Source organism: Coloeus monedula (genome assembly GCF_965178545.1).
Source record: "Coloeus monedula genome assembly, chromosome: 27".
Classification (NCBI taxonomy): Eukaryota; Metazoa; Chordata; class Aves; order Passeriformes; family Corvidae; genus Coloeus; species Coloeus monedula.
The window spans coordinates 5793923-5818795 of record NC_138807.1 but is presented as its reverse complement, the minus strand read 5'-3'; the positions used below and the strand labels follow the sequence as shown (position 1 = coordinate 5818795).

General features: G+C 60.7%; 1 protein-coding gene across 1 annotated transcript in view; it reads right to left on the bottom strand.

The window, feature by feature from the left end:
- Nucleotides 1-3690: 3690 nt before the first annotated feature.
- Nucleotides 3691-24873, bottom strand: part of LOC309582524 (fibrillin-2-like) — a gene marked incomplete at both ends in the record, with an annotated part of 63374 nt that continues 42191 nt past the window's right edge. The window contains 40 exons of the mRNA XM_082297705.1: nucleotides 3691-4065; nucleotides 4673-4841; nucleotides 5158-5389; nucleotides 5593-5712; nucleotides 6151-6279; nucleotides 6510-6626; nucleotides 7199-7321; nucleotides 7920-8045; nucleotides 8794-9000; nucleotides 9489-9614; nucleotides 10187-10318; nucleotides 10780-10902; nucleotides 11273-11392; nucleotides 11785-11910; nucleotides 12179-12244; nucleotides 12487-12639; nucleotides 12721-12846; nucleotides 13112-13231; nucleotides 13657-13785; nucleotides 13933-14049; nucleotides 14171-14296; nucleotides 14980-15105; nucleotides 15376-15501; nucleotides 15763-15834; nucleotides 16102-16251; nucleotides 16687-16812; nucleotides 17073-17198; nucleotides 17440-17508; nucleotides 17942-18103; nucleotides 18641-18763; nucleotides 19062-19184; nucleotides 19532-19657; nucleotides 19966-20088; nucleotides 20767-20889; nucleotides 21280-21405; nucleotides 21508-21633; nucleotides 21869-21991; nucleotides 22342-22467; nucleotides 22858-22983; nucleotides 24376-24504. Coding sequence (XP_082153831.1) covers nucleotides 3691-4065; nucleotides 4673-4841; nucleotides 5158-5389; nucleotides 5593-5712; nucleotides 6151-6279; nucleotides 6510-6626; nucleotides 7199-7321; nucleotides 7920-8045; nucleotides 8794-9000; nucleotides 9489-9614; nucleotides 10187-10318; nucleotides 10780-10902; nucleotides 11273-11392; nucleotides 11785-11910; nucleotides 12179-12244; nucleotides 12487-12639; nucleotides 12721-12846; nucleotides 13112-13231; nucleotides 13657-13785; nucleotides 13933-14049; nucleotides 14171-14296; nucleotides 14980-15105; nucleotides 15376-15501; nucleotides 15763-15834; nucleotides 16102-16251; nucleotides 16687-16812; nucleotides 17073-17198; nucleotides 17440-17508; nucleotides 17942-18103; nucleotides 18641-18763; nucleotides 19062-19184; nucleotides 19532-19657; nucleotides 19966-20088; nucleotides 20767-20889; nucleotides 21280-21405; nucleotides 21508-21633; nucleotides 21869-21991; nucleotides 22342-22467; nucleotides 22858-22983; nucleotides 24376-24504 — 5393 coding nt within the window. The remainder of the gene's footprint in view (nucleotides 4066-4672; nucleotides 4842-5157; nucleotides 5390-5592; nucleotides 5713-6150; nucleotides 6280-6509; nucleotides 6627-7198; nucleotides 7322-7919; nucleotides 8046-8793; nucleotides 9001-9488; nucleotides 9615-10186; nucleotides 10319-10779; nucleotides 10903-11272; nucleotides 11393-11784; nucleotides 11911-12178; nucleotides 12245-12486; nucleotides 12640-12720; nucleotides 12847-13111; nucleotides 13232-13656; nucleotides 13786-13932; nucleotides 14050-14170; nucleotides 14297-14979; nucleotides 15106-15375; nucleotides 15502-15762; nucleotides 15835-16101; nucleotides 16252-16686; nucleotides 16813-17072; nucleotides 17199-17439; nucleotides 17509-17941; nucleotides 18104-18640; nucleotides 18764-19061; nucleotides 19185-19531; nucleotides 19658-19965; nucleotides 20089-20766; nucleotides 20890-21279; nucleotides 21406-21507; nucleotides 21634-21868; nucleotides 21992-22341; nucleotides 22468-22857; nucleotides 22984-24375; nucleotides 24505-24873) is intronic.

Genomic DNA, 24873 nt, shown 5'->3' with positions numbered 1-24873 from the left:
GGGCAGGGACGGGGCGAGCCCGGGCGCTCCGGATGCCTCCCCCCCCGGCTGGCCCCGGCCCCGGCCCCCCCTTCCTCTGTGGTGTTGCCCCGCAGGGATGCTCCGGGCAGGGGGGCGAGCAGGGGCTCTGGCCCGCGGGGATTTTCTAGGGGTTTCTTTCTTTTCTAAGCACTTTTCAGTTCCCTCCGCAGCCTGCAGGACTCCGGGGGCCGGACAGGGCTCGGGCTCCACGCGGGCCCCGCTGCCCCTCCGGCCCCCGGGCAGCGCGGAGGGGCAGGAGGGGACGGGACGGGGCATGGCGGGACCTGCCCTCGGCCACGGCCCGCGGGGCCCCTGGGCTGGGCGGCTCTGCCCGGTGCCAGACCAGAGCTTTGACCCCCAGCCCCCGCTGCCCCCCGCGCCCCCGGCCGTGCCCCCCGGGAGTGCTGCCCGTGGTCCAGTGCGTGTGTGTGTGTCCCTGTAGCTGAGCTGTGTCCGTCAGGGGTTATCGGCACCAGACCCGAGCGCTGGCTTTGTTCCTCTGTGTGTGGCAGTCCCAAGCCCCCCGAAGGGAGGGGCAGGTGGAGACCCCCCGTGCGCAGCCCCCCCTCGGCCTCCAGCCCTGTCCCTTCGCACCCCGTCCGTGCCCAGCTGGCGACAATGGGCTGAGCGAGGGCCAGTCCTGGGGACACCCGCTGGGGGACACCCGCCCAGGACGGACCGAGGGGCCCCCGAAACACCCGGGAGAGGCTCCTCGGCCGGCACGGGCCTGGCAGCCTCCCACGGGTGCCCCAGAGTGGCCAGTCCCTGCTGGGGTGGCCACCCCGTGCCCGGCCCTTCCCTGGCTCTCTCCGAGGGGCCTGGAAGTGGCCGAGGGACAAACGCCTGGCGAGCAGGGGAGCTGCGGGTGGCCACAGGGCTCCCAAACCCTCGGTGGGCCAGCGGGAGCATTTGTCCGAAGGGATTTGAGCCCAGGGGGGAGCAGCTCGTCCCCCTCCATGGAAATAAAGCCGCACCGTGCCAACCCCAGCCGGCTCCTGCTCCGCTCTGTGACGCGTCCTGGGGGGAACCGGCCCCTTCCGACTCCTGGCGGGCTGCCCCGTCCCTCTTGTGACAACGAGAGAGCTCCGAGCTGGAGGAGGAGGAGGCGAGGGGTCACTGCCCGGTGCACCAAGACAGGCGGACCCAGCCCGGCCTCCTCCCGTCCCCCCACGGTCCGACACAAATCCCCCCTCTCACGCACGGAGCTGTTCCAGGCACATTTTCCAGCTGTCTGAGCTCCTGTTTTTCCCTCTGCCCTCCTGACAACACCGGGCGAGCGCCCGTGTCCCGCTGCCGGCGCCGTCCCCGCTCCGTCCCGGCCGCGCTGCCGCAGTCCCGCCCGCCCTCTGCTGGCACCGGGCTCCGTCTGCGCTGGGAGCCGGGAAGAGCTTCCAAAAACCGGGAATATCAGCCTGGAAGGAGCGTCTGGGCTGGACTCGACCCCGGCCAAGCCCATCCAGTGCCAGCCCTGCCATGGGCGGGGACACCTTCCCTGATCCCAGGCTGCTCCAGCCCGAATGTCCAGCCTGGCCCGGGACACTTCGAGGGATCCAGGGGCAGCCACAGCTGCTCTGGGAATTCCATCCCAGCCCCTCACCACCCTCACAGGATATTCCTTCCCGATATCCCATCCAGCCCTGCCCTCTGGCAGTGGGAAGCCATTCCCTGTGTCCTGTCCCTCCAGCCCTTGTCCCCAGTCCCTCTCCAGTCCCTTCAGGTTCTGCAAGGGGCTCTGAGCTCTCCCTGGAGCCTTCTCCAGGCTGGACAATCCCAATTCTGTCTCCATGGAAGCTCCACGTTGGAGCTGGATGGGCCCTGCGCCCCCCAGTCCGTGCCCACACAAAGACACGGCCCCACTTAACCCAAAATAATTTTATTGTTGCCGTTGCTTCTGATACAAAAAAGGAATTCCACAAAGAGCCACCTCTCTGTGCGGAACAAGGGGCACAGGTTTGGGGTTTCAACACTTCCCCAAAAAAACCAACCAGCAAGAAATGTCAATATAAACAAAATAAAAAAAAAAACCAAACCAAAACACCACACCAGAGAGGAAGAGAGGAAACCTTGAGCTTTGACACTTTGGCTCAACACACACACACAAACCCAGCTCTGCTAATTTATTAATAGTTCTTGGGTTTTGGTTTTTTTTTTTTTTTTAAAAAAAAGCACCTGTTGGAAAAAACCAAAACAAAAATAATAATAAAAAAACCAAAAAACAATCCCAAACATCAGGCCACCCATCCTGTCACAAGCTCTGGGACTCTTGTAAAATCCAGAGTCTGGAGCTGCTTTGAAGAGTTTTCAAGTTTGCCTGGAGCCCCGATACAGTAAACACACACATCCCCCACCCCTGCGGCGGCAGCGAACCAGGGAAAATTCCCACCCCTCCAAAAAACCGTCAAGCTACACGAAAATGCACTCCTGACAACACCGAGCAAGCACCCCTTTGGTGGTTTTCCATAAATACGGGAGGGTGGATGGGTACAGTGCACGAACGCTGGCCAGGAACCAGCAGCAGCTCCCAGGAGCTGCGAGCACCTCGGGCCTGGGGATGAGGCAGTTCCGTGGGAATGAGCACCTTTTGTCCCGGGAATGAATCAGCACCTTTTGTCCCGGGGATGAGCACGGGGTCGGTGGAGAACTGCAAAGGATTCATGCAAAACCTGGGAACGGCCTTGCAGGGATCAGCTGTGAGAGGAACACCCCGGGGAGCAGGGGAAGCCCCCCCGGCCAGAAGGGGCTGCACAGGGAATGTGGGGTGGCACGGAGCCCTCCGGCCACTTCATCCCAATTTTCCACACTCTCTTTAGTGCCTTTGGTCTGCATTAACCAGAGAATGTCCATGGGGCTGTCACCTTGGGCCCACTGAGCTGCAGGGGACGAGCAGAGGGGAGGGACTCACAGCCCCCCTTCCCAGAGGGGCTCCTGGCCGGGGGGATCACGGACAGGGTGACCTCAAGTCAAGGATTCTGTTCAAAAGGAAGCCCTGGATGTCCCTGTCCCTTCCTGCCCATGGCTTTGAGATGGGAGGGGAGAACCTGAACTGTCCCTTTGCTCAGGGGTGGCCTTTTCTGTTTGACAGAGGAGCCCCAAAGGCCCAGAGGAGCCCCCAGAAGCCCAGGGACCATGGAGAAGAGAGGGATACAGAGCTCAGCCAGGCCAGGGATGGGATGGATCCTGCAGCACCATCCCAGCACAGAAGCAGAGCAGGACCAGGAGCTGTTGGGAAATGCATGGACATCACACGGAGCCACAGCTCCTCCCAAAGCCGCCCCCAGATCCCCTCACTTTTCCTGGGATGTGGCCATGGAGAGCAGGCAGCTCCCCAGGGCACCGCCCGTGCCAGCTCGGAGTGTCCTGGACAAGGGGGCAGGCAGGAGCAGAGGGAGCAGAGTCCCTGCTCAGGAGCTTGGGTTCTTTGGCAGAGCTTGCGGGAGCTTTGTGAGCTGTGGCTCAGGCTTGGCCCTTCTGGGCTCGGCTCTTCTGGGCTTGGCTCAGGCACCCCCAGGAGCAGAGCATCCCCCGAGGCTGCTGATCCCAGAGGGACGTTTCCCATGGCTGTCCCGGCGGTGGCGGCGGCGGTGGCAGGAGAGGAGCCCGTTGTTCCCGGGGTGGGTGGCGAGGGGAAGGGCGGCGCTGTCGGGTGGGACTGGGGGGTCTCTCGTGGCTTTAGTAGAGCTGGAGCTGCAGCTTCATCCTCAGCGCCTGGCCCAGCTCCCCCGCCAAGTGGTCGAGGTGGTTGTTGGCCTCGAGTTTGTGCAGTTCCCGCCGGCGGGGCAGGGCCACGCTCACGATCTCCAGCAGGTACGTGCCCGGCAGGATTTTCTTGCGGCCCAGGTGCAGGAAGCTGAGCCCCTCCTTGTGGTGGATGCGGAACAGCCCCTCCTCGTTGCCCTGCGAGATCGTGTAGCGCACGCGGTTCTCCAGCGGCTCCACGGCCGGCAGCAGCTCCAGGATGTGCTCCTTGTGCGCCAGCTCCGACAGGTTCAGGGTCATGGAGAGCGGCGCGTCCACGTCCATGCTGGCCAAGTTCACGGCGTGGTCCTGGGGAGGAACCGGGAGTGAGTGGGATTTAGGAGGGAAGTTCAGGCCCGGGGGAAGGTGGGTTTGATTTAGGGAAATTCAGCCCCAAATCAGCTCTGAGAAGCAGCAACGATGTCCGTGGTCCTTCGTTTTGGTCCTTCGTTTCCCACAAGAGTTTCTTGGTGTCCTGGCTGTGCCTCTGGCACTGAACCCCCAGCACACAGCCCCCGTCCTGGGGAGGATCAGTAACTTCAGAGCCATTCTCCTTCCAAGCCCTAAAATGACCTCTCCTGCCCAGGGCTGGGAAATTCCTGGGAGAGTCTCAGGCAGAGGCCAGAACTCCCTCCAAGGAATGGAATCATGGAATGGTTTGGGTTGAAAGGGACCTTAAAAACAGGACACCTCCCACTATCCCAGGTTGCTCCAAGTCCCGTCCAACCTGGCCTTGGACACTTCCAGGGATGGGAAACGTGGACTTCATTCCTTGGTTTCAGAAGAGGGTTTGGGGATGCGAAACCCAGGCAGACATGGATGAGCTGCTGGCTCTGCCTGGACTGAGGGAATGGGATCCCAAGGGATCCAGCTCCTGCCTTGCTCCAGCCCCTCCAGGATGCCCTGCAATTCTCACCTGGTGCCTCTCCGTGCCGTTGACGCTGCGCCGCTGCCGGCCCCTCTTGGGGTACCCGTTGATCTTGCACTCGTAGCAGGTCTCGGGGGACAGCAGGTTGTCCTCATCCTCCTCCTGGGGCGCAGGCAGGTAGGGACCCTTCCCAAATCCCAAGCCAGAAATACAGTGGCTAGTGGCAGAAGAGCAGAGAGACCCAGCTCAGATCCATGATTCCAATGGAAATGTCACCACTCCCGGGTTCTCCACATGGGAACCACCCAGAGGGTCACACATGGGTGTGGGACATGGCACAGGATGTGCCTGGTGTCATTAATTAATGGATTAATTCATCTCCATCCTGCACTGTGTGGATCTACAGAGCATCTGCTGGCAGCTGCACTGACCCTGGCATCAGGGAAGTGGGGCGGGAGATGCTGCTGCACAAGGATTGTGCCACATCCTCCAGGAATCCCCAGCTGGGAATGCCCCGCTGGCCGCTCCCTTACCCCTGTCCTGCTCGGAAGTAGCCCCCGGGGCAGCCGCACAGGTACCCCCCGTCCGTGTTGGAGCAGCCGTAGCTGCAGGGGCTGCCCCCGGCCGAGCACTCGTCCACGTCCTGGCAGCCCCCGAAGGCCTGGTCGAAGTCGAAGCCCGAGGGACAAACGCACTTGAAGCTGCCCAGGGTGTTGTAGCAGGAGGCAGAGCCACAGGCAGAGGGGCTGGAGCACTCGTTCTCATCTGTATGGAATCATGGAATCATGGGATGTCCCCCACAGGTACAGGGTGCATCCCATGGGTACAGGATACATCCCACAGGATACATCCCACAGAGAGCCCTCCCACAGGTACAGAACGCACCCCACAGGTACGGGACACCTCCCCCATGCAGGGACACCTCTCCCAGGCAGGGGACACCTCCCCCAGGCGGGCCCCCCACTCACCCACGCACTGGTTCCACTGGTAGTGCTGCACGTAGCCCTGGGGGCAGCCGCAGCGGTACCCCCCGAGCACGTTCTGGCAGCCGTGCTGGCACCGGTGGTTCCCGTCACACTCGTCCACATCTGCACCCAAGGGACACACAGGGACCTGAGACACCTTCCCCTGCCCCACCCGCTGCAGGCTCAGGGACCCTCCAGGGTGCTCCTGGGGGTGGGTGGCTCCTGTGCCCAATTCTGGCTCTGCAGCTCAGAGCTGAGCGACACCCCCGGCTCCCAGACATCCCTGCTTGGATGGTTCCTGATTCCAGGTGTGGCCTGGGCTGTCACCAGCTCTGCTCTGCTTCAGGCTGAGATCTCTGGTGGGATATGGGACCATTCCTTTCCCCAAGGACCATCCAGCCCAACCCCTGGTGCTGCCCAGACACCCCAACAATCCCACCCTGTCCCTGGGAGTGTTGTCCAAACGCTCCTTGAACTTCCCACCTGGACTGAGCCTCCTCAGAGCCTGGGAGTGCCCCAGGAATTCTTCCCCACGGAGCCACCCTGGAGCCCCAGACCCACCTTCGCAGTTGACCCCGGAGCTGTCCAGGGAAAATCCCTTCTGGCACTCGCAGTTGTAGCTGCCCGGGGTGTTCAGGCACTGCCCCTTGGCTCCACACAGGGAGGGCTGAGCTGTGCACTCGTTGTTGTCTGCAAAACACCAGAAGGAGTTTGTGGCCACCTGAAAGTCCATCCCTGGCCCTGTGGCCACCTCAGACGGTGAGGCTCAGCCCAGGCTGAGCAGCAGAGGGACAACGCAGACCCTGCCGGGGTGGCTGGAGAGGGGCAGGGCTTCAGAGCCAGAGTCTGGGGGCTGGGAAGCCTCTGCTGAGCTGGGGCTGCTCCGTGGGAATGTGCAGGGCAGGGAATTCTGCACTCACCGATGCAGGACGAGTGGTGCTGGGTGAAGCCAGGGGGGCACTTGCAGTTGAAGCCCCCGATGATGTTGACACAGAGGAACTGGCAGTTGTGCTGCTTGGTGGAACACTCGTCCAAGTCTGAAGGGACAAGGAGAGGGTCTCAGTTTATCCCACTGAGGTGTCTTTGTGGCCTGAGGCTGTGACACCTCAGTGTCCCTGTGGATGCACAGAACCAGCCCAGGAGCAGCACCCCCAAAGTTCTTGCGGGAGAAGAACAAACCTCTCCCCACCTCAGGGTCACACACGGACACATCTGGAAGATGCAGGGATGTTTCCCTGCCTCTCCTGCAATTCACAAACCCCAGGCTCTCCCAGATCCCCAGGCCAGGCTCCTCACACTGTGGTGCCTCAGCCTGGGAGAGGTGGGCACAGCCCCAGCCTGGCTGGTGACAATGCCAGGCACAGCCCCTGTGCAGGGGACATGCAGGTCTAAGCTCCCTGGAGCTCGGGATGTGCTGTGCACTCTCCAGGAAAGGGCCAGGAGCATTTTTTCCCTGATGAGGCACATCTGGAGTGTGGCAGGATGAAGCCCTCATGCACCAGCCCAGCGTGGCACCTTTTCCCACATCCACCTGCTGGTATTTTTCCATGTCTGGCTGCCCTGTCCCCTCTCTCCCAGCCGCTCCCTGCTCCTTCTCCTGGCTCTGTACCTTTGCAGATCTTCCCGTCCTCCTGCAGGATGTAGCCCCGGGGGCAGGAGCACTGGTAGCTGCCCTCGGTGTTCTTGCAGATGAAGTTGCAGGGCTTTGGGGACTGGTTACACTCGTCCAGATCTGCACTCCAGGGACAAAACACATCAGGGGCAGGGTCCCTTCCAGCCCTTGGGCCACCCAGCCCACCCAGGGGCTCCTGGACATCAGGTGATCCCAGGTTTTGTGGATCAGGGGTGAGATATCCCCATGGATCCTGGCATGCCTGGACAAACACCCTGCTTTCATTCTCCAGGTGAGCAGAGCCAAGGGCTTTGGGGGAGCAGCTCAGTTTGAGGCAGAACAACAAATCTGGGACAAATCCTGTGGGGACAGAGCTGTGATTCCAGAGGTGCCTTTTATGCCGACATCTGGATTCCCAGCGTGGCGCTCAGGCTGGGTGGAACGAGCTGTGCTGCCTGGCAGGGCTTGGCTGCTCCCAGATTTCCTCTGGACCCCAGTCCTTGCCAGTCCCTATGACTCCTGGGGTCAGGGAAGACAGGGAACCCCATTTTTAAGGAGTTAAACCACACGGAGAGGTGACTTCGAGGTGCAGAGGGGCACGAAACAGGGCACAGTATCCAGAGCCCTGCACAACCCACAGCTCCCGGGGGGAGGGCGGGTCCCGGGGGGTTAGAAAGCGCAGGGAGGGCGCCTGTGCAGGGTGCCCAGCCCGGCTCACCCTGGCAGGCGGTGCCTGTGATGTCCGGGGTGTAGCCCAGGCGGCAGTGGCAGCGGAAGGAGCCGATGCTGTTGATGCACTGCCCGTTCCTGCACAGGTTGGGCAGCACCTTGCACTCGTCGATGTCTGTGGAGGGAAGGGAGGAGCTGTCAGTGCCAGAGCTGCTCTGTGCCCAGGTGCCAGCCCAGCTCACCTCCCCAAGAGCTTATCTGTGGTTTGTTATCAGACAACTCAAACAGGACAAGTGTCTTGGAGTTATTTTGGCACCGTGGTCTGGCAGCTCCCAGCTGCCAATGAACATCCCCCTGTTAACCTGAGAGCTGCAAAGATAAACTGGATTTCTGGCTGAACTTTCACAAAGCAGAAATCTGCTGCACATTCCCTGGATATGTGTGGGGTTTCCCCCCAGAGCAGGGATGGAGGTTGGGTGAAGGACTCCGCTTAATTATCATCATTTCCATGCTAACTTACATTTGGCTCCTAATAAATCCTGTTTCTTCTGCCAGCTTTAATACCTCAGTATCTGCACTGTTTATGTTCTGCTGTAATCTACCAGTAGCTGTTTTTAGTTTTACACTGTGGAGTAACTGATTAAGATCTTTCATCTGTTATCTCCTGCCTGTTCAATAAATAACTCATTTTATAATAGACCTGATCTGCCATCCTCAGACCTTGCAGGCCACAGGGATTCCTTAACATTAAGCCATAAATCCAAGGCCAAGGCAGGGCTGAAGCTCCCCCTCATCCCACGACACTGGGGCAGGCTGGATTCTCCCAGAGAGCCAGAGCTCCATGGCCACAGAACATTGCAGAGGCTCCTTGTCTGCCCCAGGCCTGTCCTGGCCACTTCCCAGGGGGACTGTGCCCCACTCACCTCTGCCATCTGTGGAGTACCCGGGGCCATGGGGACACATCTTCTTGTAGTGGGCAGTGCCAGGGAGGGGGCACAGCTCGCACTGGGGGCCCCAGCTGCGCCCGCTGTTGCAGCAGCACTCGGACTTGGTGACCAGGTTGCGGTTGGTGGAGGACATCTGGCACATGGTCTGCAGCACCTCCGTGAAGCAGAAGCCCTGGCGGGTGTCTGGGCACAGGAAAAGGGGACACAAATCCTGGATCTGAGGCAATGCCAGCACCAGGGTAACGGAGCAGGCGGTGCCAGGGCCGACGGGGAGGATGGGGGGGTTTGGATAAAGGTGATGCTCCAACAACTTTCCTGCTCAGGAGCAAAGAATCCCAGAATGGGTTGGGTTGGAAAGGACCCTAAAGCCCACCCAGTGCCACCCCTGCCATGGCAGGGACACCTCCCACTGTCCCAGGTGGCTCCAAGCCCCGTGCAACCTGGCCTTGGGCACTGCCAGAGATCCAGGGGCAGCCACAGCTGCTCTGGGCACCCTGTGCCAGGGCCTGCCCACCCTCCCAGGGAACAATTCCTTCCCAATATCCCATCTGTCAGCAGGAAGCCACTCCCTGTGTCCTGTCCCTCCATCCCTTGTCCTGAGTCCCTCTCCCGCTCTCTGAGCCCCCCTGACACCCGAAAAGCTCCCTGTGCTGCCCAGGCCGGGGCATTACCGATGCACTCGGTGCCCGAGGGACTGACTTCGAAGCCCTCGTTGCAGTCGCAGCGATAACTCCCGGCCGTGTTCACGCAGCGCCCGTTGGGGCAGATCCCGGGCTTGGTCCGGCACTCGTTCTCATCTGCCAGGGAGGCACCGCACACGGCCCTGCTGAGCCCAGGGACAAACCTTCCCAGCTTCCCCTCCCTTTGGAACGCCCTCACAGAGCCCCTGAGGATCAATTCCATGTTTTTATGCAGCTGGGAGAAACCTCCACCCGCCCTGGGAGAAACCTCCACCCGCCCCAGACCTCTCCCAGAGTAGGGTGGCGGAATCCAGCCTCCCTGGCTTGTCCCTGCTCCAGCTGCTGCTGGGATTGGGCTGGCTCTGTGCTGTGCAGCTCTGGGTTGTTCATTCCTGCCCATTCCAAAAGCAGCTTGGCACAGACTCGGAAAAACTCAAAGGGAAGGACATGTGGCACAGGGCTGTGTCACCCTGGGGGTGACCCACGGCTCCAGGGATGCACGGAGGTTTTGTGTGTCCTACTGGGACACTCGGGAAGTTGTGACACGTGGGAGAGCCCAGGGAGGAGCCCAAGGATGTAAAAGAAAGAAGGATGTAAAAGAAAGAAGGATGTAAACCAAAGCTCCGTGGAGGATCCCTCGGAGAGGACAATGTCCATGCCCCGGGAGTGCCCCCAGCCTGCCCTGGTACCTGTGCACCCCTCTCCATCGGGCCTGCGCTGCATCCCAGGAGGGCAGATGCACATGAAGGTGCCGATGAGGTTCTTGCAGAGCATCCCCCGGGACTCGCAGTCGTGCAGCCCCTCTGCGCACTCGTCCAGATCTGCAACGACACCCCATGAGAGCCCCTGCCAGCCCCAGCTCTGCCTCAGACCCCATCAGAGCCCCTGCCAGCCCTGCCAGCCCCAGCTCTGCCACCCTTGCACTGCTCCATCTGGCTGGCACACAGCTTAAAAAATACCATGGAATGAGGTGGGCTGGAAGGGACTTAGAAATTCATTCAGTGCCACCCCTGCCATGGGCAGGGGCACCTTCCACTGTCCCAGGGTGCTCCAGCCTGGCCTTGGACAATTCCAGGGATGGGGCAACCACAGCTTCTCTGGGAAGCCTCCCCAGCCTTCCAGGGAAGAATTCCCTTCTACCAGCAGGACACTGAGGTGGGTGATGGGAGAAAAGCCCAGAGATGCCAGCGCAGAATTCCCACCTTCCCCATACACACCTGGCCACGTGCAGGGGCTGGGGACAGTTTGGGCCATCCCCTGCTGGCTGCAGAAGGGGTTTTACCTCTGCACATCCTCCTGTCCTCCCGCAGGGCGTACCCGGAGGGGCAGGTGCACTCGTAGGAGCCGAAGGTGTTGATGCAGCGGAAGGCGCAGAGCAGGGGGTTCAGGGAGCACTCGTTGATGTCTGCAGGGAGGAGAGGACAGGACAGGACTCACCCCGGTGCCCTCGGCAGGGCAGGAACTCCCCAGGGCAGAGCCACCCTCCCCGGGCATCCATCCCATGAGAGCTTTGTTCCACCAAGGCCTCCTGCCGTGGTATCCCCCTGCAGAGCCCCTGGTGTCCCAGCAGCTTTGATGGGAACGGGCTGCTGGTCCTTGGGGAGGCAGCTCCCATGTTCATCCAGGTCTCCAGGCCTCCTCCTGGGCTCCAGAGGGAGCTGGCGGAGCCCCGTGTGGAGAGGAGCCCCATCCAGCTTTTCCACACCACCCACGGGGGGCTGGCCCAGGCAGGGGGTCCCCCACAGCCCAGCGTGGGTGGAACGAGGCGTTGTTACCTTCGCAGGTCATCATGGGCCCCGGCTCAAAGCCCTCGTCACAGGCGCACTCGAAGCCTCCCACCACGTTGGTGCAGGTGCCATTCCCACAGGGATTGCCAATGGAGCACTCGTCTGTGTCTGGGGAGCACAGCAGCGTGAGGAGGACGGGGATGGGGGAGGGCTGGGCTGGGCTCTTGCAGGGGGAGCTCTCAAACTGTCCCAGAAGGGAAGGGGAGGAAAGGGAAGGGAAGGGGAGGAAAGGGAAGGGAAGGGAAGGGAAGGGAAGGGAAGGGAAGGGAAGGGAAGGGAAGGGAAGGGAAGGGAAGGGAAGGGAAGGGAAGGGAAGGGAAGGGAAGGGAAGGGAAGGGAAGGGAAGGGAAGGGAAGGGAAGGGAAGGGAAGGGAAGGGAAGGGAAGGGAAGGGAAGCGATTCCCTCCCAGCACACACCCACAGCGATCCATCGCCTCTGGAGCGAGAGGGACGGAGCAGGAGGGAGCAGGGCACCCATGCAGACCCCCACAGAGCCTCACCCACGCAGTTGACCCCGGTGTAGTCCAGGTTGTAGCCGAAGGGGCACTCGCAGCGGAAGGAGCCGTCGGTGTTGATGCAGGCCCCGTTGATGCACACGCCCAGGTTCTCCGAGCACTCGTTCACATCTGGGAATGGAAAACGACGCTTCACACAGCCACAAACAGCCCTGTCCCCTCAGCACTGACACGGGATGCTCAGGTGATCCCTGGAGTTTCAGGTGTTCCCTCTCCAGAGCTGAGGGATGAACCCCCGCTGGGCAGTCGGGGTTTGGGGGGTGCCCAGTCCCGTGTCCCCCCCAGGATCCCTCCCCGCTCTCCTGCAGCCCAGCTCTGGTTGATCCCAGGCAACAACCCCCCAGCCCAAATTTCTCCTCATCCCTCCACCCTGCCTCACCTTCCCGGGTGTCACCCGGGCCTGGGATGGCCCCATGGCCATATGGACACAGCTCCTGGAAGGCAACTGGAAGAGAGCAGAGAAGTGGGATGTGCTGAAGGGATTCTGCTCCCAGCAGCTGAAATGGGCTTTGGAGGCTCCTGGGATTCCCATGGGGACACACCCACCGCTCCCATGGAGACACACCCATCCCTCCCATGGGGACACATGGACACACCCACCGCTCCCATGGAGACACACCCACTGCTCCCACGGGGACACCCCCCATCCCTCTCCCCAGGACACCCCCATCCCTCTCCCGTCCCTACCGTTGCCCTCCTGCGGGCACAGCTCGCAGGGGTCTCCCCAGCCCTCCCCGGGCATTTTGCTGCAGCAGCACCGAGCCTTGGTGGTGTTGAAGGCCTTGGGCACGGAGCACTTCCCGTTGTCGAAGCGAGTGAAGCAGAAGCTCTGGCGGGTGTCTGGGGGAGGATGGGGGCGTGCCAAGGTCAGGGAGAATCCCGGGAATTCTGCTCCCTCCCCCCAGGAGCGGCTGCACTGACCGAAGCAGCGGCGGCCGTTGTCGGACAGCACAAAGCCCGGGGGACACACGCACTGGAAGCTGCCAGGGGTGTTGGTGCACGTCCCAAAGAGGCAGATGTTGGGCTCCTCTTCGCACTCGTTGATGTCTGGGAGGAGCAGGGACACACGGGGCACCCAGAGGTCAGGAGAACAGGTGAGGGGGGTGTTTGGGGGCTGGACACCACCCCTGCCTCACCCCCCAACCTTCCCTCAGGGAAAACGGGCACAGCAACACCCCCGAGCCTCCTGTGCCACCAGAGCTGGTCTTGCCTGGCTTCCAGGAGAGATTTGGGGGTGGTGATGCCCCTGGGATGGGACAGGTCAGGGTGCCCAGGTGCCGTGCTGGGAACGGGGGCACAGAGCCGACCTTACCGATGCAGTTGTCGTTCTGCACCTCGTAGCCAGGGGGGCAGATGCAGCGGAAGGAGCCCTCCAGGTTCTGGCAGGTGCCCGGGGAGCAGGTCCCGGGCAGGCTCACGCACTCATTGATGTCTGGAGAGGGGGAAAACAGCCAGGGATGGGGTCTGGGCTCTGCTCTGAGCACCTGGGGGTGCCCTGGGTGTACCAGGCCCTGCCTTGCCCCAAAGGTGACAGGGAACAGGGGAGACATTTCCAGGATGGTTCCCAAGATGTTCCTGGTACAATTTTAGGGCAGGGACAGGACATTTCTCCCACTGCCTGCAGGTCCCAGCACGTGGACAGCACAGGCCTGAAGGGAGATGGAGGCAGGGAGGGGACAGTCCAGCTCTCTGTGGGCATTTAAATGACCAGGCTTTGCTTCCTGGGGACTTGTGAGCACTTCTGGAGAATCCCACTGCTGGGACCAGCTTGGGGACCACATGGCACAGCACCAGCCAAGCCAGCGGACCCTGGACACTGCCCTGGACACTGCCCTGGACACTGCCCTGGACACTCACCCACGCAGTTCTTGCCGTCGGGGGTGCGGTCGTACCCCTCCTGGCACAGGCACTGGAAGGAGCCGACGCTGTTGATGCACTGCCCGTTCCTGCACACCTGCCCCACCAGGGATGAACACTCGTCAATGTCTGCGGGCCGGAGAGCAGCGGGAAACGGGAAGAGAGACGGAGCAAGAGCGTCAGAGTGTCACCTGTGGCCACACACAGCCACCGCTGGCCACCAGGGCTGGCCCCGTGGGTCATCCATGGCATCAGGGCTCCGGGGAACTCACTCACCCATGCAGTCGTTGTTGTGGGTGAGCTCGAAGCCCGGGAAGCAGAGGCAGTTGTAGGAGCCCACGGTGTTCTTGCAGGTCCCGTTGCCGCAGGGCTGCCGGTCACACTCGTCGATGTCTGCGGGGACAAGGTCACACCTGAGAATCCGGGTGGCTGCACGGCACAGGGAGGACACTTGGCTGTCCTTGGCAGCACCCTGGGGTGTCAGGGACTTGTGTCCCCCTGGGGTGACACTGACCCATGCACATGGTCTGCTCCCCGGTGGCCTTGAAGCCGTTGTGGCAGATGCAGACGTAGCTGCCCTCGGTGTCCACACAGTCCCCATGGCTGCACACGTTGGGGATCTCCTGGCACTCGTTGCGACCTGAAACGGAGCCGAGGGGTCCAGGTGAGGGGCAGGGAGGGGATGGGGAGGGGGAGAGCAGAGCCCCGCCCATGGTTTTGGAGAGCTGACTTCATCACAACGAGATTTATGTGCTGCCATCCCAAAAAAAAGGGGTGTGTGATATCAGGTGTGTCCCAGTGATGCCATGAAATTTTTGTCTTTTCTTTTATACCCCTGTTATACCTTTTTACAACTTCTGTATTCTCAGTGCTTTTTGCCTACATTCTTGGACTCGTTTGTCAAGCTAAGAGACTAAACATTTTAGAAGCTTCGTAGCTAGGGATCAGTGTGCCCCAGAGCCCAAGGTCCTCTCCAGAACACATTCTGTAAACCAAGGTAGAACCATCCAGGGGAAGGTTCCTTGGGGAGGGGGGCTCACTTGAGCCTCTCATTGGGGAATCTTTGATAGATATGCTAATTAGCAAAACCTATAATGTTATACCCAATGTTGGGGGGGCACGGGGACACAGAGATAGACTCGGTGGGGTGCATCTCGATGCATATGACCTGGACGTGTGCACCTAAGGATCCTTAAAATAAATACCAAGGTAAAATCCCTTTTCCCCTTCTAACCGTGTATGACTCTTGATTTTAAGAACAGGAAAAGGCATCACCAGGTGTCCCTGAGGTGTCCCCCAGGTGTCCCTGAGGTGTCCCCTTACCCACACAGGCTCCCCCCGGGGACAGGCGGTAGCCGGTGGCGCACTCGCAGCGGAAGCTCCCCGGGATGTTGACGCACTCCGCGTGCCGCTGGCACAGCGTCTCCCCGCTGCTGCACTCGTCGATGTCTGCAGGGACACAGGGCACAGGGACACTGGATGGCACCGGGAACGCCGGGATAAATCCAGCAGGGGCTGTCCCGGGAATGGCTGAGGCAGCGCTGGGATCGCTGCACCCAGTGGGACCAGCCCAGCTTGGGAAGGACCGCTGGGATCACCGCGTCCAGCTCCTGGTCCTGTGCAGGACATGCCAGGAATCCCCGCCGTGGAGCTGCTGGCAGCCCCTGGGGCAGTATGCTGGGGGTGGGAGGTGCCGGAATTCCCGCTGGGATGCGGTACCTTCGCAGATGAGCAGGATGTTGTTGTAGCTGAAGCCGATGGGGCACTCGCAGCGGAAGCTCCCGATCTGGTTGATGCAGACGCCGTTGGTGCAGATCGCCGGGATCTCGCTGCACTCGTCGATATCTGCACACAATCCAACATCAGCATCCTGCCCCGGCATCCCGAGAATGCCCCACAACATCAGCATTCCCCCCAGGAATGCTGGGAGATGCTGGGAGAACTCATCTCCCACCTCCGCAGTCTCTGGCACTGCCAAGCCTCTTTTCCTTGCCCTAACCCTTAATTCCCTAGGGGAGGGGAAGGGCAGAAGCTCACAAGCAGCCTGGGAAGGAAGCAGAGGGTCGGGAGCAGCCCTGGCCCCGTGGGGATGCAGGATTTACTCACCAATGGGCTTCCCTGTGTGGATGTCGATGATAAATCCGGGGGCTTGGTTCCCACACAGGATCTGGTACTCGGCTGGAAAGGGAACACCGAGGTCATGGCTGTGCCCATGGACGGGGGGGTTAAGTGAGGGACAACCGTGCTGGAACTGGGGTCTGACAGGCAGCAGGGGCTCCCCACTGTGCTTGGAGTCACCCCCAGGGTGCTCTCCCCTCTCCTCTATCTTGTTGGTGTCCATGCCCCAAATTTCATGGGAAAACAGGAAACTTGAGGTGGCAGGGATCACCTGGGACAGACTTACAGCTGGCAGGGGTGGCACAGGAACCTTGTGAGGGCACTTACGGCTGGCAGGGGTGGGACAGGGCTCGCAGGGTTTGTTCCAGGCCTTGCCAATGTTGTAGGAGCAGCAGCACATCTTCTTGGTCATGTTGAAGGACAGCTCATTCTCACACGTGTCGTTGTAGTTGCGGTAGCAAACGCTCTTCCTCATGTCTGCAACGGCAGAGCCGGGCTCGGGACAGCCCTGGGAATGGCACTGCCGGCCCTGGGAATGGCACTGCCGGCCCTGGGAATGGCACTGCCAGCCCTGGGAATGGCACTGCCGGCCCTGGGAATGGCACTGCCAGCCCTGGGAATGGCACTGCCGGCCCTGGGAATGGCACTGCCGGCCCCGAGAATGGGAGGGAAGACCTCCAAGACTGAGCCCAATCCATGCCCCATCTGTCACCCAGACCAGAGCACTGAGTGCCACGTCCAGCTTTGAATCCCAGCCCCTGTTCCCAGCTCTTCTGCTCCATCCCCTCAGCACAGCCCCAGGGTCGGGCACAGGGCAGTGCCAGACCCCTCACCACAGATCTGGCCCATTCCCCGCGGATCTGGAGCCCTCCCCATGAATCCTGAGCCCTCCCCAGGGATCTGGAGCCGTACCCATGCAGTTGTTTCCCCCGTTGACCTGCATGTACTCAGGGGGGCACACGCAGGTGTAGTTGCCCAGGGTGTTGTAGCAGGTGCCAGGGCCACAGATCCCGATGTGGGCAGAGCACTCGTCAATGTCTGCGGGATAAAGGAGTCAAAGCACTGGGCACGGGTGGGGAAGGGCACGGGGTGGGGTGGGGGTGGGCTTGGCACGAGGGATGGGTGGGTTTGGCACAGGGACAGGTTTGTGATGAGGAAATCTGGAAGGGAAAGAACCACTGCTGGGGCAGCTGGGATGCACACACACAGCTCTGGCACGTGTGTGTGCCATCCACCATGGACAACACCCAGCCCCTGCAGCAGGTGTCACCCCTGTCCCCCGTCCCTGGCACTGGTACCTTCGCAGATGCGGGTGTCCTCGTTGAGGTAGTAGCCCAGGGGACACTCGCACTGGAAGCTGCCGAAGGTGTTGACGCAGTTCCCGCCCTGGCACAGCCCTGGCAGCTCCTGGCACTCATCGATGTCTGAGGAGAGACAGCAGTGGGACATTTTCACTGCCTGTGCCACCCCGCAGCTCCAGAGAGTTCATCCCACCATGCCCAGCCCTGCTCTGGACCGTGGCCAAGGAGAGCCACACTTTGTGTCCATCACTTGGTGGTCAGTGGGCACCCATCAGCCCAGTGCCACAGCACAGAGTCCCCACAGGGCTGGGGTCCCCCAGCACCCCATCCCTCGGGAAGGGCCATGGGAATAGGGATAACTCACCCTCCAGGATGACAGTGATGGGGTTGGGCCGGAACCCTTCTCCCCCAGGGCACAAGGTCTTGTACTCGGCTGTGGAGAAAGGCAGTCGGGGGAGCTGAGAGGGCTCCCATGGACCAGGAGGGGTGGGGAGAGCCAGGAGAATCCCAGGAGAATCCCAGGAGGAACAGGCCATGAGGATGTGTCTGGGGCTCAGACAGAGCAGCTCGATCCCCATCGCCTGCCGAGCCAACGGAGCCATCCCACAGCCTGCCCTCCCTGGAAGGGGGTGATTCCACATTCCCTCCCCCAGCCCACTGCACCGGGAATGAAGGATCCCAGCTCGGATCCCCCAGACATGACAGCCTGGTCTCTCCCACCCCGCTTCACCTCTGCCCTGCCCTGCCTGGAGCAGCAAGTCCTGAACTCGGCACCTCCAGTCGGAGTTGAGAATCCATCGGGAAGCGTCCCTGCCTCTCTTCCCTCCTTCCCACCCCGTGCTCATCCCAAGCTTTTCCCCACTCACTGGTGTTGGCCGGAGGACAGAGCTCGCAGGGGTTGCCCCAGGCACGGCCCAGGGAGCAGCAGCAGGAGGCCCGAGTGACCCCCACTCCGATCTCAGCACTGCAGGAGATGCCCCCATCTCCTCGATCCTGTGTGTCCAGGAAGCAATTCCCAACCCGGGTATCTGCACAGAGACAGGGCTGTGTGAGCAAAGCCTCTCCTGGAAAGCTTGTGGGTGCAGGAGGAACGGAATCATGGAATTGTGGAACCTTAAAGATGATCGTGTTCCACCCCCTGCCACGGGCTGCAAAGGAACGTGAAATGTTCCAGGGATAAGGAAAAATTGTGGGTTACTGGGAGCTGTGTGGGATCATGGAATCCCAAATGGTTTGGGCTGGAGGGATCTGAAGGGTCATCCTGGCCATGGGCAGGGACACCTTCCACTGTCCCAGGCTGCTCCAAGCCCCGTCCAGCCTGGCCTTGGACACTGCCAGGGAATTAAACAGCTCCAGAGCTGCCCTGGAGTAACATTGCTTCAACAAGAGGGGCACCCACAGTGGTGACAGCGACACGAGGTGGGGCACACTTGACAGGACGTGGGTTAAACCCAGGGGACAGCCAGGCAGGGACAGCCAGGCAGGGACAGCCTCACTGTGACCAGTTCCAGCTACAAGGGACCACCAAGAAGGACCCCCAGGGTGTCAGGGGGGTCCCCACTCACCCACACAGCCCACCCCAGTGGGGTTCAGCTCGAAGTCCTGGGGACAGTTGCACAGGTAGCTGCCAGGGGTGTTGACACAGAGCCCGTTGATGCAGTTCACAGGGTCTGCACACTCGTTGATGTCTGAAAGGATGGACAGATGGACACTGAAGGTCAAGGTGAGCACTGCCAGGAAAGCCCAGCCCAGCTGGAGCTCTGTGCCCAGGGTGTCCCTCACGTGAGGCAAAGCCCCTCTAGAACACATCTTGCCCTGTGCCACTGCCACCACCCTGCCCAGAGGCAGAAGGGAGGAGCAGAGCCACACCCAGCTGTCCCTCCTGGCCACCCCCCAGCAGCAAAGACATCACAGGGTTGCTGGACTGATTGGGGCCAGCCCAGCCCAGCAGAGCCCAGAGCGGGACCCTCACCCAGGAGCCCTGACCTGTGCAGTTGCCCCCGCTCCTGTCCAGCTCATATCCATCGTCACAGGCACAGCGGAACATCCCGGGCAGGTTCTGGCAGGTGCCAAAGACACAGATGTTCTGGAAGGTGCATTCATCAATGTCTGCAAAACAGGGACAGCTGGGGACAGGCTGTGGCAGGGTGAGGGCCAGGACAGGCTTCTCCTGCCCAGCTGTGACCAACCCACCCCAGGACGGTTCTGGTGCCGTGGGAGACAATCTCCTGGGAGAGCTGGGCCACTCCACCCTCTCCCACTCTCTCCCCTCACCCCTGTTCTCCTGGTTTTCCATCTGGCAGGAATCCAGCTCAGCCCAGCCTCTCTGAGGGCTGGGGACCAACTGCAGCCAGTGGCAGAGGTGGCACCTCAGGAGCCTGGCACCGGCGCTGGATCAGGAGGTGACAGCAGAGGACAGAGAAGGCCAGGAGGGAGTCAGAGCCCGGGGCACTCACCCTGGCAGGCCTTGCTGTCCTCGGTGGGGTTGAAGCCCATCTCGCACTCGCAGCGGTACCCGCCGGGCGCGTTGAGGCACTGCCCATTCTCACACAGGTTCACGTTGTCCGCGCACTCGTCCACGTCTGCAGGGAGGGACAGTGTCCACACAGGGGTGGGAGCTGCCCCCAGCCAGCCTGGGGACCCCAGGAGCCTGTGCCCACCCACTGCTGGGAGGCTGCAGCTCCTGTCACGGCCCTGAGCCTCCCCAAACACCTGTGAGGAGCTGCTGGGTCCCTGCTGGAGATCCCTGTGGCACAGACCAGGCTGCCCTGTGCTTTGGGGCACACGTGCTTTGGGGAACCACAGCCGCAGGCAGCGCCAAGCAAGGCTGGTGGCTCAGAGGGGCTGGTCCCTGTCCCAGTCCCGTTCCTGCTGCCAGCCCCAGGCTCACCCGAGCAGGAGAAGCCGTCGCCGTTGAAGCCGTCGCGGCAGGCGCAGCGGTAGGAGCCGGGCGTGTTCACGCAGTTGGCGTTCAGGTTGCACTTGTGCTCCTCGGTCGCACACTCGTCCAGGTCTGGGCACGGACAACACGCTGTCAGTGCCTGGCCTGGCTAATCTGGAATGACCTCGGGCTCCTGGATGAGCTGGACCCGCTTACCACGGAACCACAGAGCAGTTTGGGTGGGAAGGACCTTAAGGATCATCCAGTTCCACCCCCAGGGACACCTTCCACTAGCCCTGTCCAGCCTGGCCTTGGTCACCTTTTCTTGCCTTTCCCCTGAGCCTGGGCAGCTACAGGGGCACACAAACGGCCCAGGAGACTGTCCAGGCACTTGGAGGCTCCAACACATCCCTGGAAGCCTCTACGGCCACAACCAGGACACTGCTAAGCCCTGACCATGTCCCCAAGTGCCACATCTACACGGCTTTTAAATCCCTCCAGGGATGGTGACTGGGCCTGGGTTGGACAACCCTTTCTATGAAGACATTTTTCCAATTTTCCCAATATCCAACCTAAACCTCCCCTGGCACAGCTTGACACCATTCCCTCTTGTCCTGTTCTCTGGCAGCAGAGCCCAACCCCACCCTCCCGTCAGGGAGCTGTGCAGAGCCAGAAGGTTCCCCCTGAGACTGCTTTGCTCCAGGCTGAGCTCCTCCATCTCCTGGTGCTCCAGTGGAAGCTCAGCCCAGCCTTCCCAGCTGCCTGCAGAGCACCTGGAGAGGGATCAGCCTCCCCTGGAGGAGGACTCACCGTTGCACTTGAGGCCATCCCCGAGCCAGCCCGAGCGACACTTGCACTTGAAGCTGCCGGGGACGTTGATGCAGGACGCGTGCATGTCACAGTTGTGGGCCCCAATCTCACACTCATCGATGTCTGCAGAGGAAGGACACCAGGGCTGGCACAGCTCAGCTCTCCCAGCACAGCAGGGCTGAGCCAGGGATGGTCCCGCTCCGGGCTTTGGGCACCGACGGCTCCCGGAGCTCCCAGGGCTCTGGGGGAGAGGCTGCCCGGGGTTGTACCCTGGGGCTGAGGGTACAACTGGGCAAAGGGCAGGCTCCTGGCTTGGCCACCACCTGGGAACAGGTGGGTTCCTGCCTGCATCCTGCCTTGCTGGCCCTCTGTGCCTGCCCAGGAGGGCTCCCAGCACATCCCACAGCAACCCCACACAGCACCCTGGGATGGGGCTTTCTCCAGGGCAGCTCTGGGAGGGTTTTCCCATTTTTGCCACTGGCAGCCCCGGCTCCAGGGGTGCTGAGCTCCCACCTGTGCACCCCGTGGTGCCCTTCTTGACGAAGTAGCCCAGCTGGCAGTGGCAGATGAAGGAGCCCTTGGTGTTCTCACACTCGCCGTGCAGGCAGATGTTGGGGTTGAGGTCGCACTCGTTCACATCTGCAGGACAAAACCAACCATGGGACACCCCAAGGACCCTGGTGTGGCTCTGGGGACAGGATGCAGAGCTGGGACACGCCCAGGACACAGCCAGGGCCTCACCAATACAGGTCTTCATGTCCAGGGATGCCATGAAGCCGTCAAAGCAGAGGCACCGGTACTCCCCAGGGATGTTGGTGCACTGCCCCCCGTCACAGATGTCGGGATTATCCTCACACTCATCAATATCTGCACAGAGGAGACCGTGCCAAGGTGAACACAGTGAACAGGCACAGCAGGAGCACGGGGGGCAGGAGGAAATCCCAAATCATGAGGGGCTGGACATGGCAGTGCAAAGCAAAATCATCCACCCAGGGAAATCCCCTCTCTGCAAGGGACTTAAAAGTGAGACCCCTCATCCTGGAACCAACTGGGGGGGGACACAGAGGTCCCTGGGGCTACGAGAGCCAAGGTGGCCACTGACCTGCACAGGACCTCTTGTCTGGCATCAGGGCATAGCCTTCGCTGCAGCTGCACTCGTAGCTGCCCTCGGAGTTGGAGCAGTGGGTGTCACAGCCCCCGTTGGTGATGGTGCACTCGTCGATGTCTGGGGACAACCACACAACAGCCTGAGCCGGGAGAGACCCTCAGGGATCACCCAGCCCAACCCCTGGCCCTGCATAGACAAGAGCCCAGGCAGCAGTTTGGGTGGGAGAAGAGGACACAAATCTCCCCCAGCCAGGAGAAAACACCTCATTCCTTCTCCCCAGCCCCTGGCACTGCCCTCACAGCCCTCACAGCCGGTGACAGTCCCTTGCCAGCAGCACAGATTTGGCTGTCACTCATCCAGGATGTTCCCCCTTTGCTTTACCCCCTGAATACTACAACACACACGAGCCCAGGAGGGTTCTGGGCTCATCCCAAGGTTCTGGAGGGACCCTTTGGGGGAGCACTCACCGACACAGCCCTGCCTGTCCAGCGTGGCCTGGAAGCCCGAGTCGCAGGAGCACTGGTAGGTGCCGATGACGTTGACGCAGCGCCCGTTGCGACAGAGGTTGTCACTGAGGGAGCACTCGTTGATGTCTGAGGGAACAAGAGCACTTTGAGCAGCCAGCCCTGCTCAGGTCACGCTCAGGCCATCATCTGGTGCCCACCCTGGGTGTCCAAACTGGATTTGTCCCATTGGTCAAAGGGAGCAGCAGAACGAACAACAGTGAAACACTGGGAATGAGCTTGGTCCCTCCTCCTGGATGAGCTGGACCCACTCATCATGGAAGCACAGAAGGCTTTGGGTGGGAGGGACCTTAAGGATCATCCGTGGGCAGGGACATGGGCAGGGACACCTTCCCCTAGCCCAGGCTGCTCCAAGCCCTGGGCAGTTCCAGGGATGGGACCTGGGGGATGGGAAGGAGATACCCACACGCCTGCAGGAGCTCCAGGGCTCCCTGTGGGATCCCTGCTGTGCCCCCTCACCGATGCAGGTGTTGCCCTCGGCCGTCAGCTCGTGCCCAGGGGGGCAGATGCACTCGAAGCTGCCGTCGGTGTTCATGCAGATCCCGCCCCGGCACAGCAGCGGGTCCCGCTCACACTCGTTGATGTCTGCACAGGAAAATGGGATTGGTCCCTTCCAGCTGCTGCTGCGCTGGAGGCACATCCCAGAACAGGGAATATCACACAGTTAACAGGGCAGGGAGTGCATGGCTTGGATCCAGTGGTCTCCTGGTTGGAGCCTGAATGTTGGGAAATCACAGCTCGTGCTTGACCTCAGCAGAACCCAGGAGCCCCTCAGTGACAGCAGAACAAGGGACTGAGGTTGGATATATTTTAAAAACTCATTTTCCTTTCATGTTTATTTTTCTGACTCCAGCCTTGAAATTAGGAATGGGATATTTTCCCTGACTTGGATAAAACACTGATGAGATTTCCAGGTAAAGAGGGCTGGGATGCACCTGAAAATGGGGGTGGCAGGTCCCTACCAAACACCCCCAGATCAGTGGGAGCCTGTTCCCGGTGAATCCCAGGCTGCATCTTCACTGCTGTTGTTGTCCCCTGCCCCAGGCTGGAAAGAATTCCTCCCTCAGGAGGCTGAAGCCAAATTCTTTTGCCAAACACAGGTGGGAAGAAGTTAATCCTTGACCACAGGCAAGGACAAAACGTCACCACCCCCTTTGGGGTAAGATGACTCAGCTCCCTGTCACCCAGAAAAACAGGATAAAGTGGAATTGGACGGGTAACAGTGAGCATTAAATTAAAAAAAGAACAATGAAAAGAACAATGAAATTTATATCCTTCTATAAAGATTAGAAATCTGATTACTGCAAGAAGGCACCAGGTCATGGGTGAGGACTGTGACATTCTCAGTGTCCCAGAAATGGAGCAGAAGGAGGAGGATGATCAGTGGGAGCTGTGGAAACCCCTGCTACAAATTGTATAGAAAAGACAGAGCCCCTGCCAGGGGCAGTGATTTATTTTAAAGAGCACAGAGAATAAAACATGAAAAATAAATAAATGATGTTGAATCATGGCTTGAAGTGGTTTGAAAGTCCAAGCCAAAGCAGGGAGAGCAGAATATTAAGAGCAGGTCAGTGAGACAAGTGAGTCTGGCTGGACAGAGGAGAGGAACATGGAATGCCAGGAATTAGAGGACAGCAAGAGTCTGGCTGAGCTGTTGGAGACAAACTGAGGTACTGAGGTCACTGATGGGATTTTTTAAGCTCCAAACAAGAATTATTCAATTGAAAACAGATGGGACTCTGACAGAATAAAAACAAGCCTTGGGCAGATGGGAGGAGCTGTAAGGAATTGTGTGAGGGTAAAGGGAGATTAAATGGGCAGGTGAAGGGAGCCCCTATAACTGGGAGCTGGGTGGGGTGGGAGAGGGCATGTGGTGTCCCAGAACTCCTCAGGGAGGATTTGATCCATGGAAGTGTTTGGGGAGCCGGGCAGCTCCGGCCCTGGCCATGCCCTGTCCCAGCAGGGGCCCAGCCTCACCCATGCAGTTCTTCATCATCATGAAGCCGCTCTCGTAGCCCTCGAAGCACTCGCACTCGAAGCTGCCCGGGGTGTTCACGCAGGAGCCGTGGCCACACAGGTCGGGGGAGATGCGGCACTCATCGATGTCTGGGGACAAGGACAGGCAGTGGGGCAGGACAGGCCACCAGCACCGCCAGAGCCAGCGCCTGCACACCCAACTCGCTGGGCAGGGACCAGGGACAAAGGAACTCCCTGTCCCTGGAGAGGCTGCAGTTACGCTGCTCCCTGGGGCAGGACTGACCCTTCATCCCACAGGCAGGAGGAGCTTTATGGAATCACAGAATGGTTTGGGTCGGAGGGACCTTAAATCCCACCCAGTGCCACCCCTGCCATGGGCAGGGACACCTCCCACTGTCCCAGGCTGCTCCAAGCCCCAATGTCCAGCCTGGTCTTGGGCACTTCTACTCATGGTCCTGCCCTTGGCTCCTCCCCACATCCCTCAATAAGCGCCAGGAC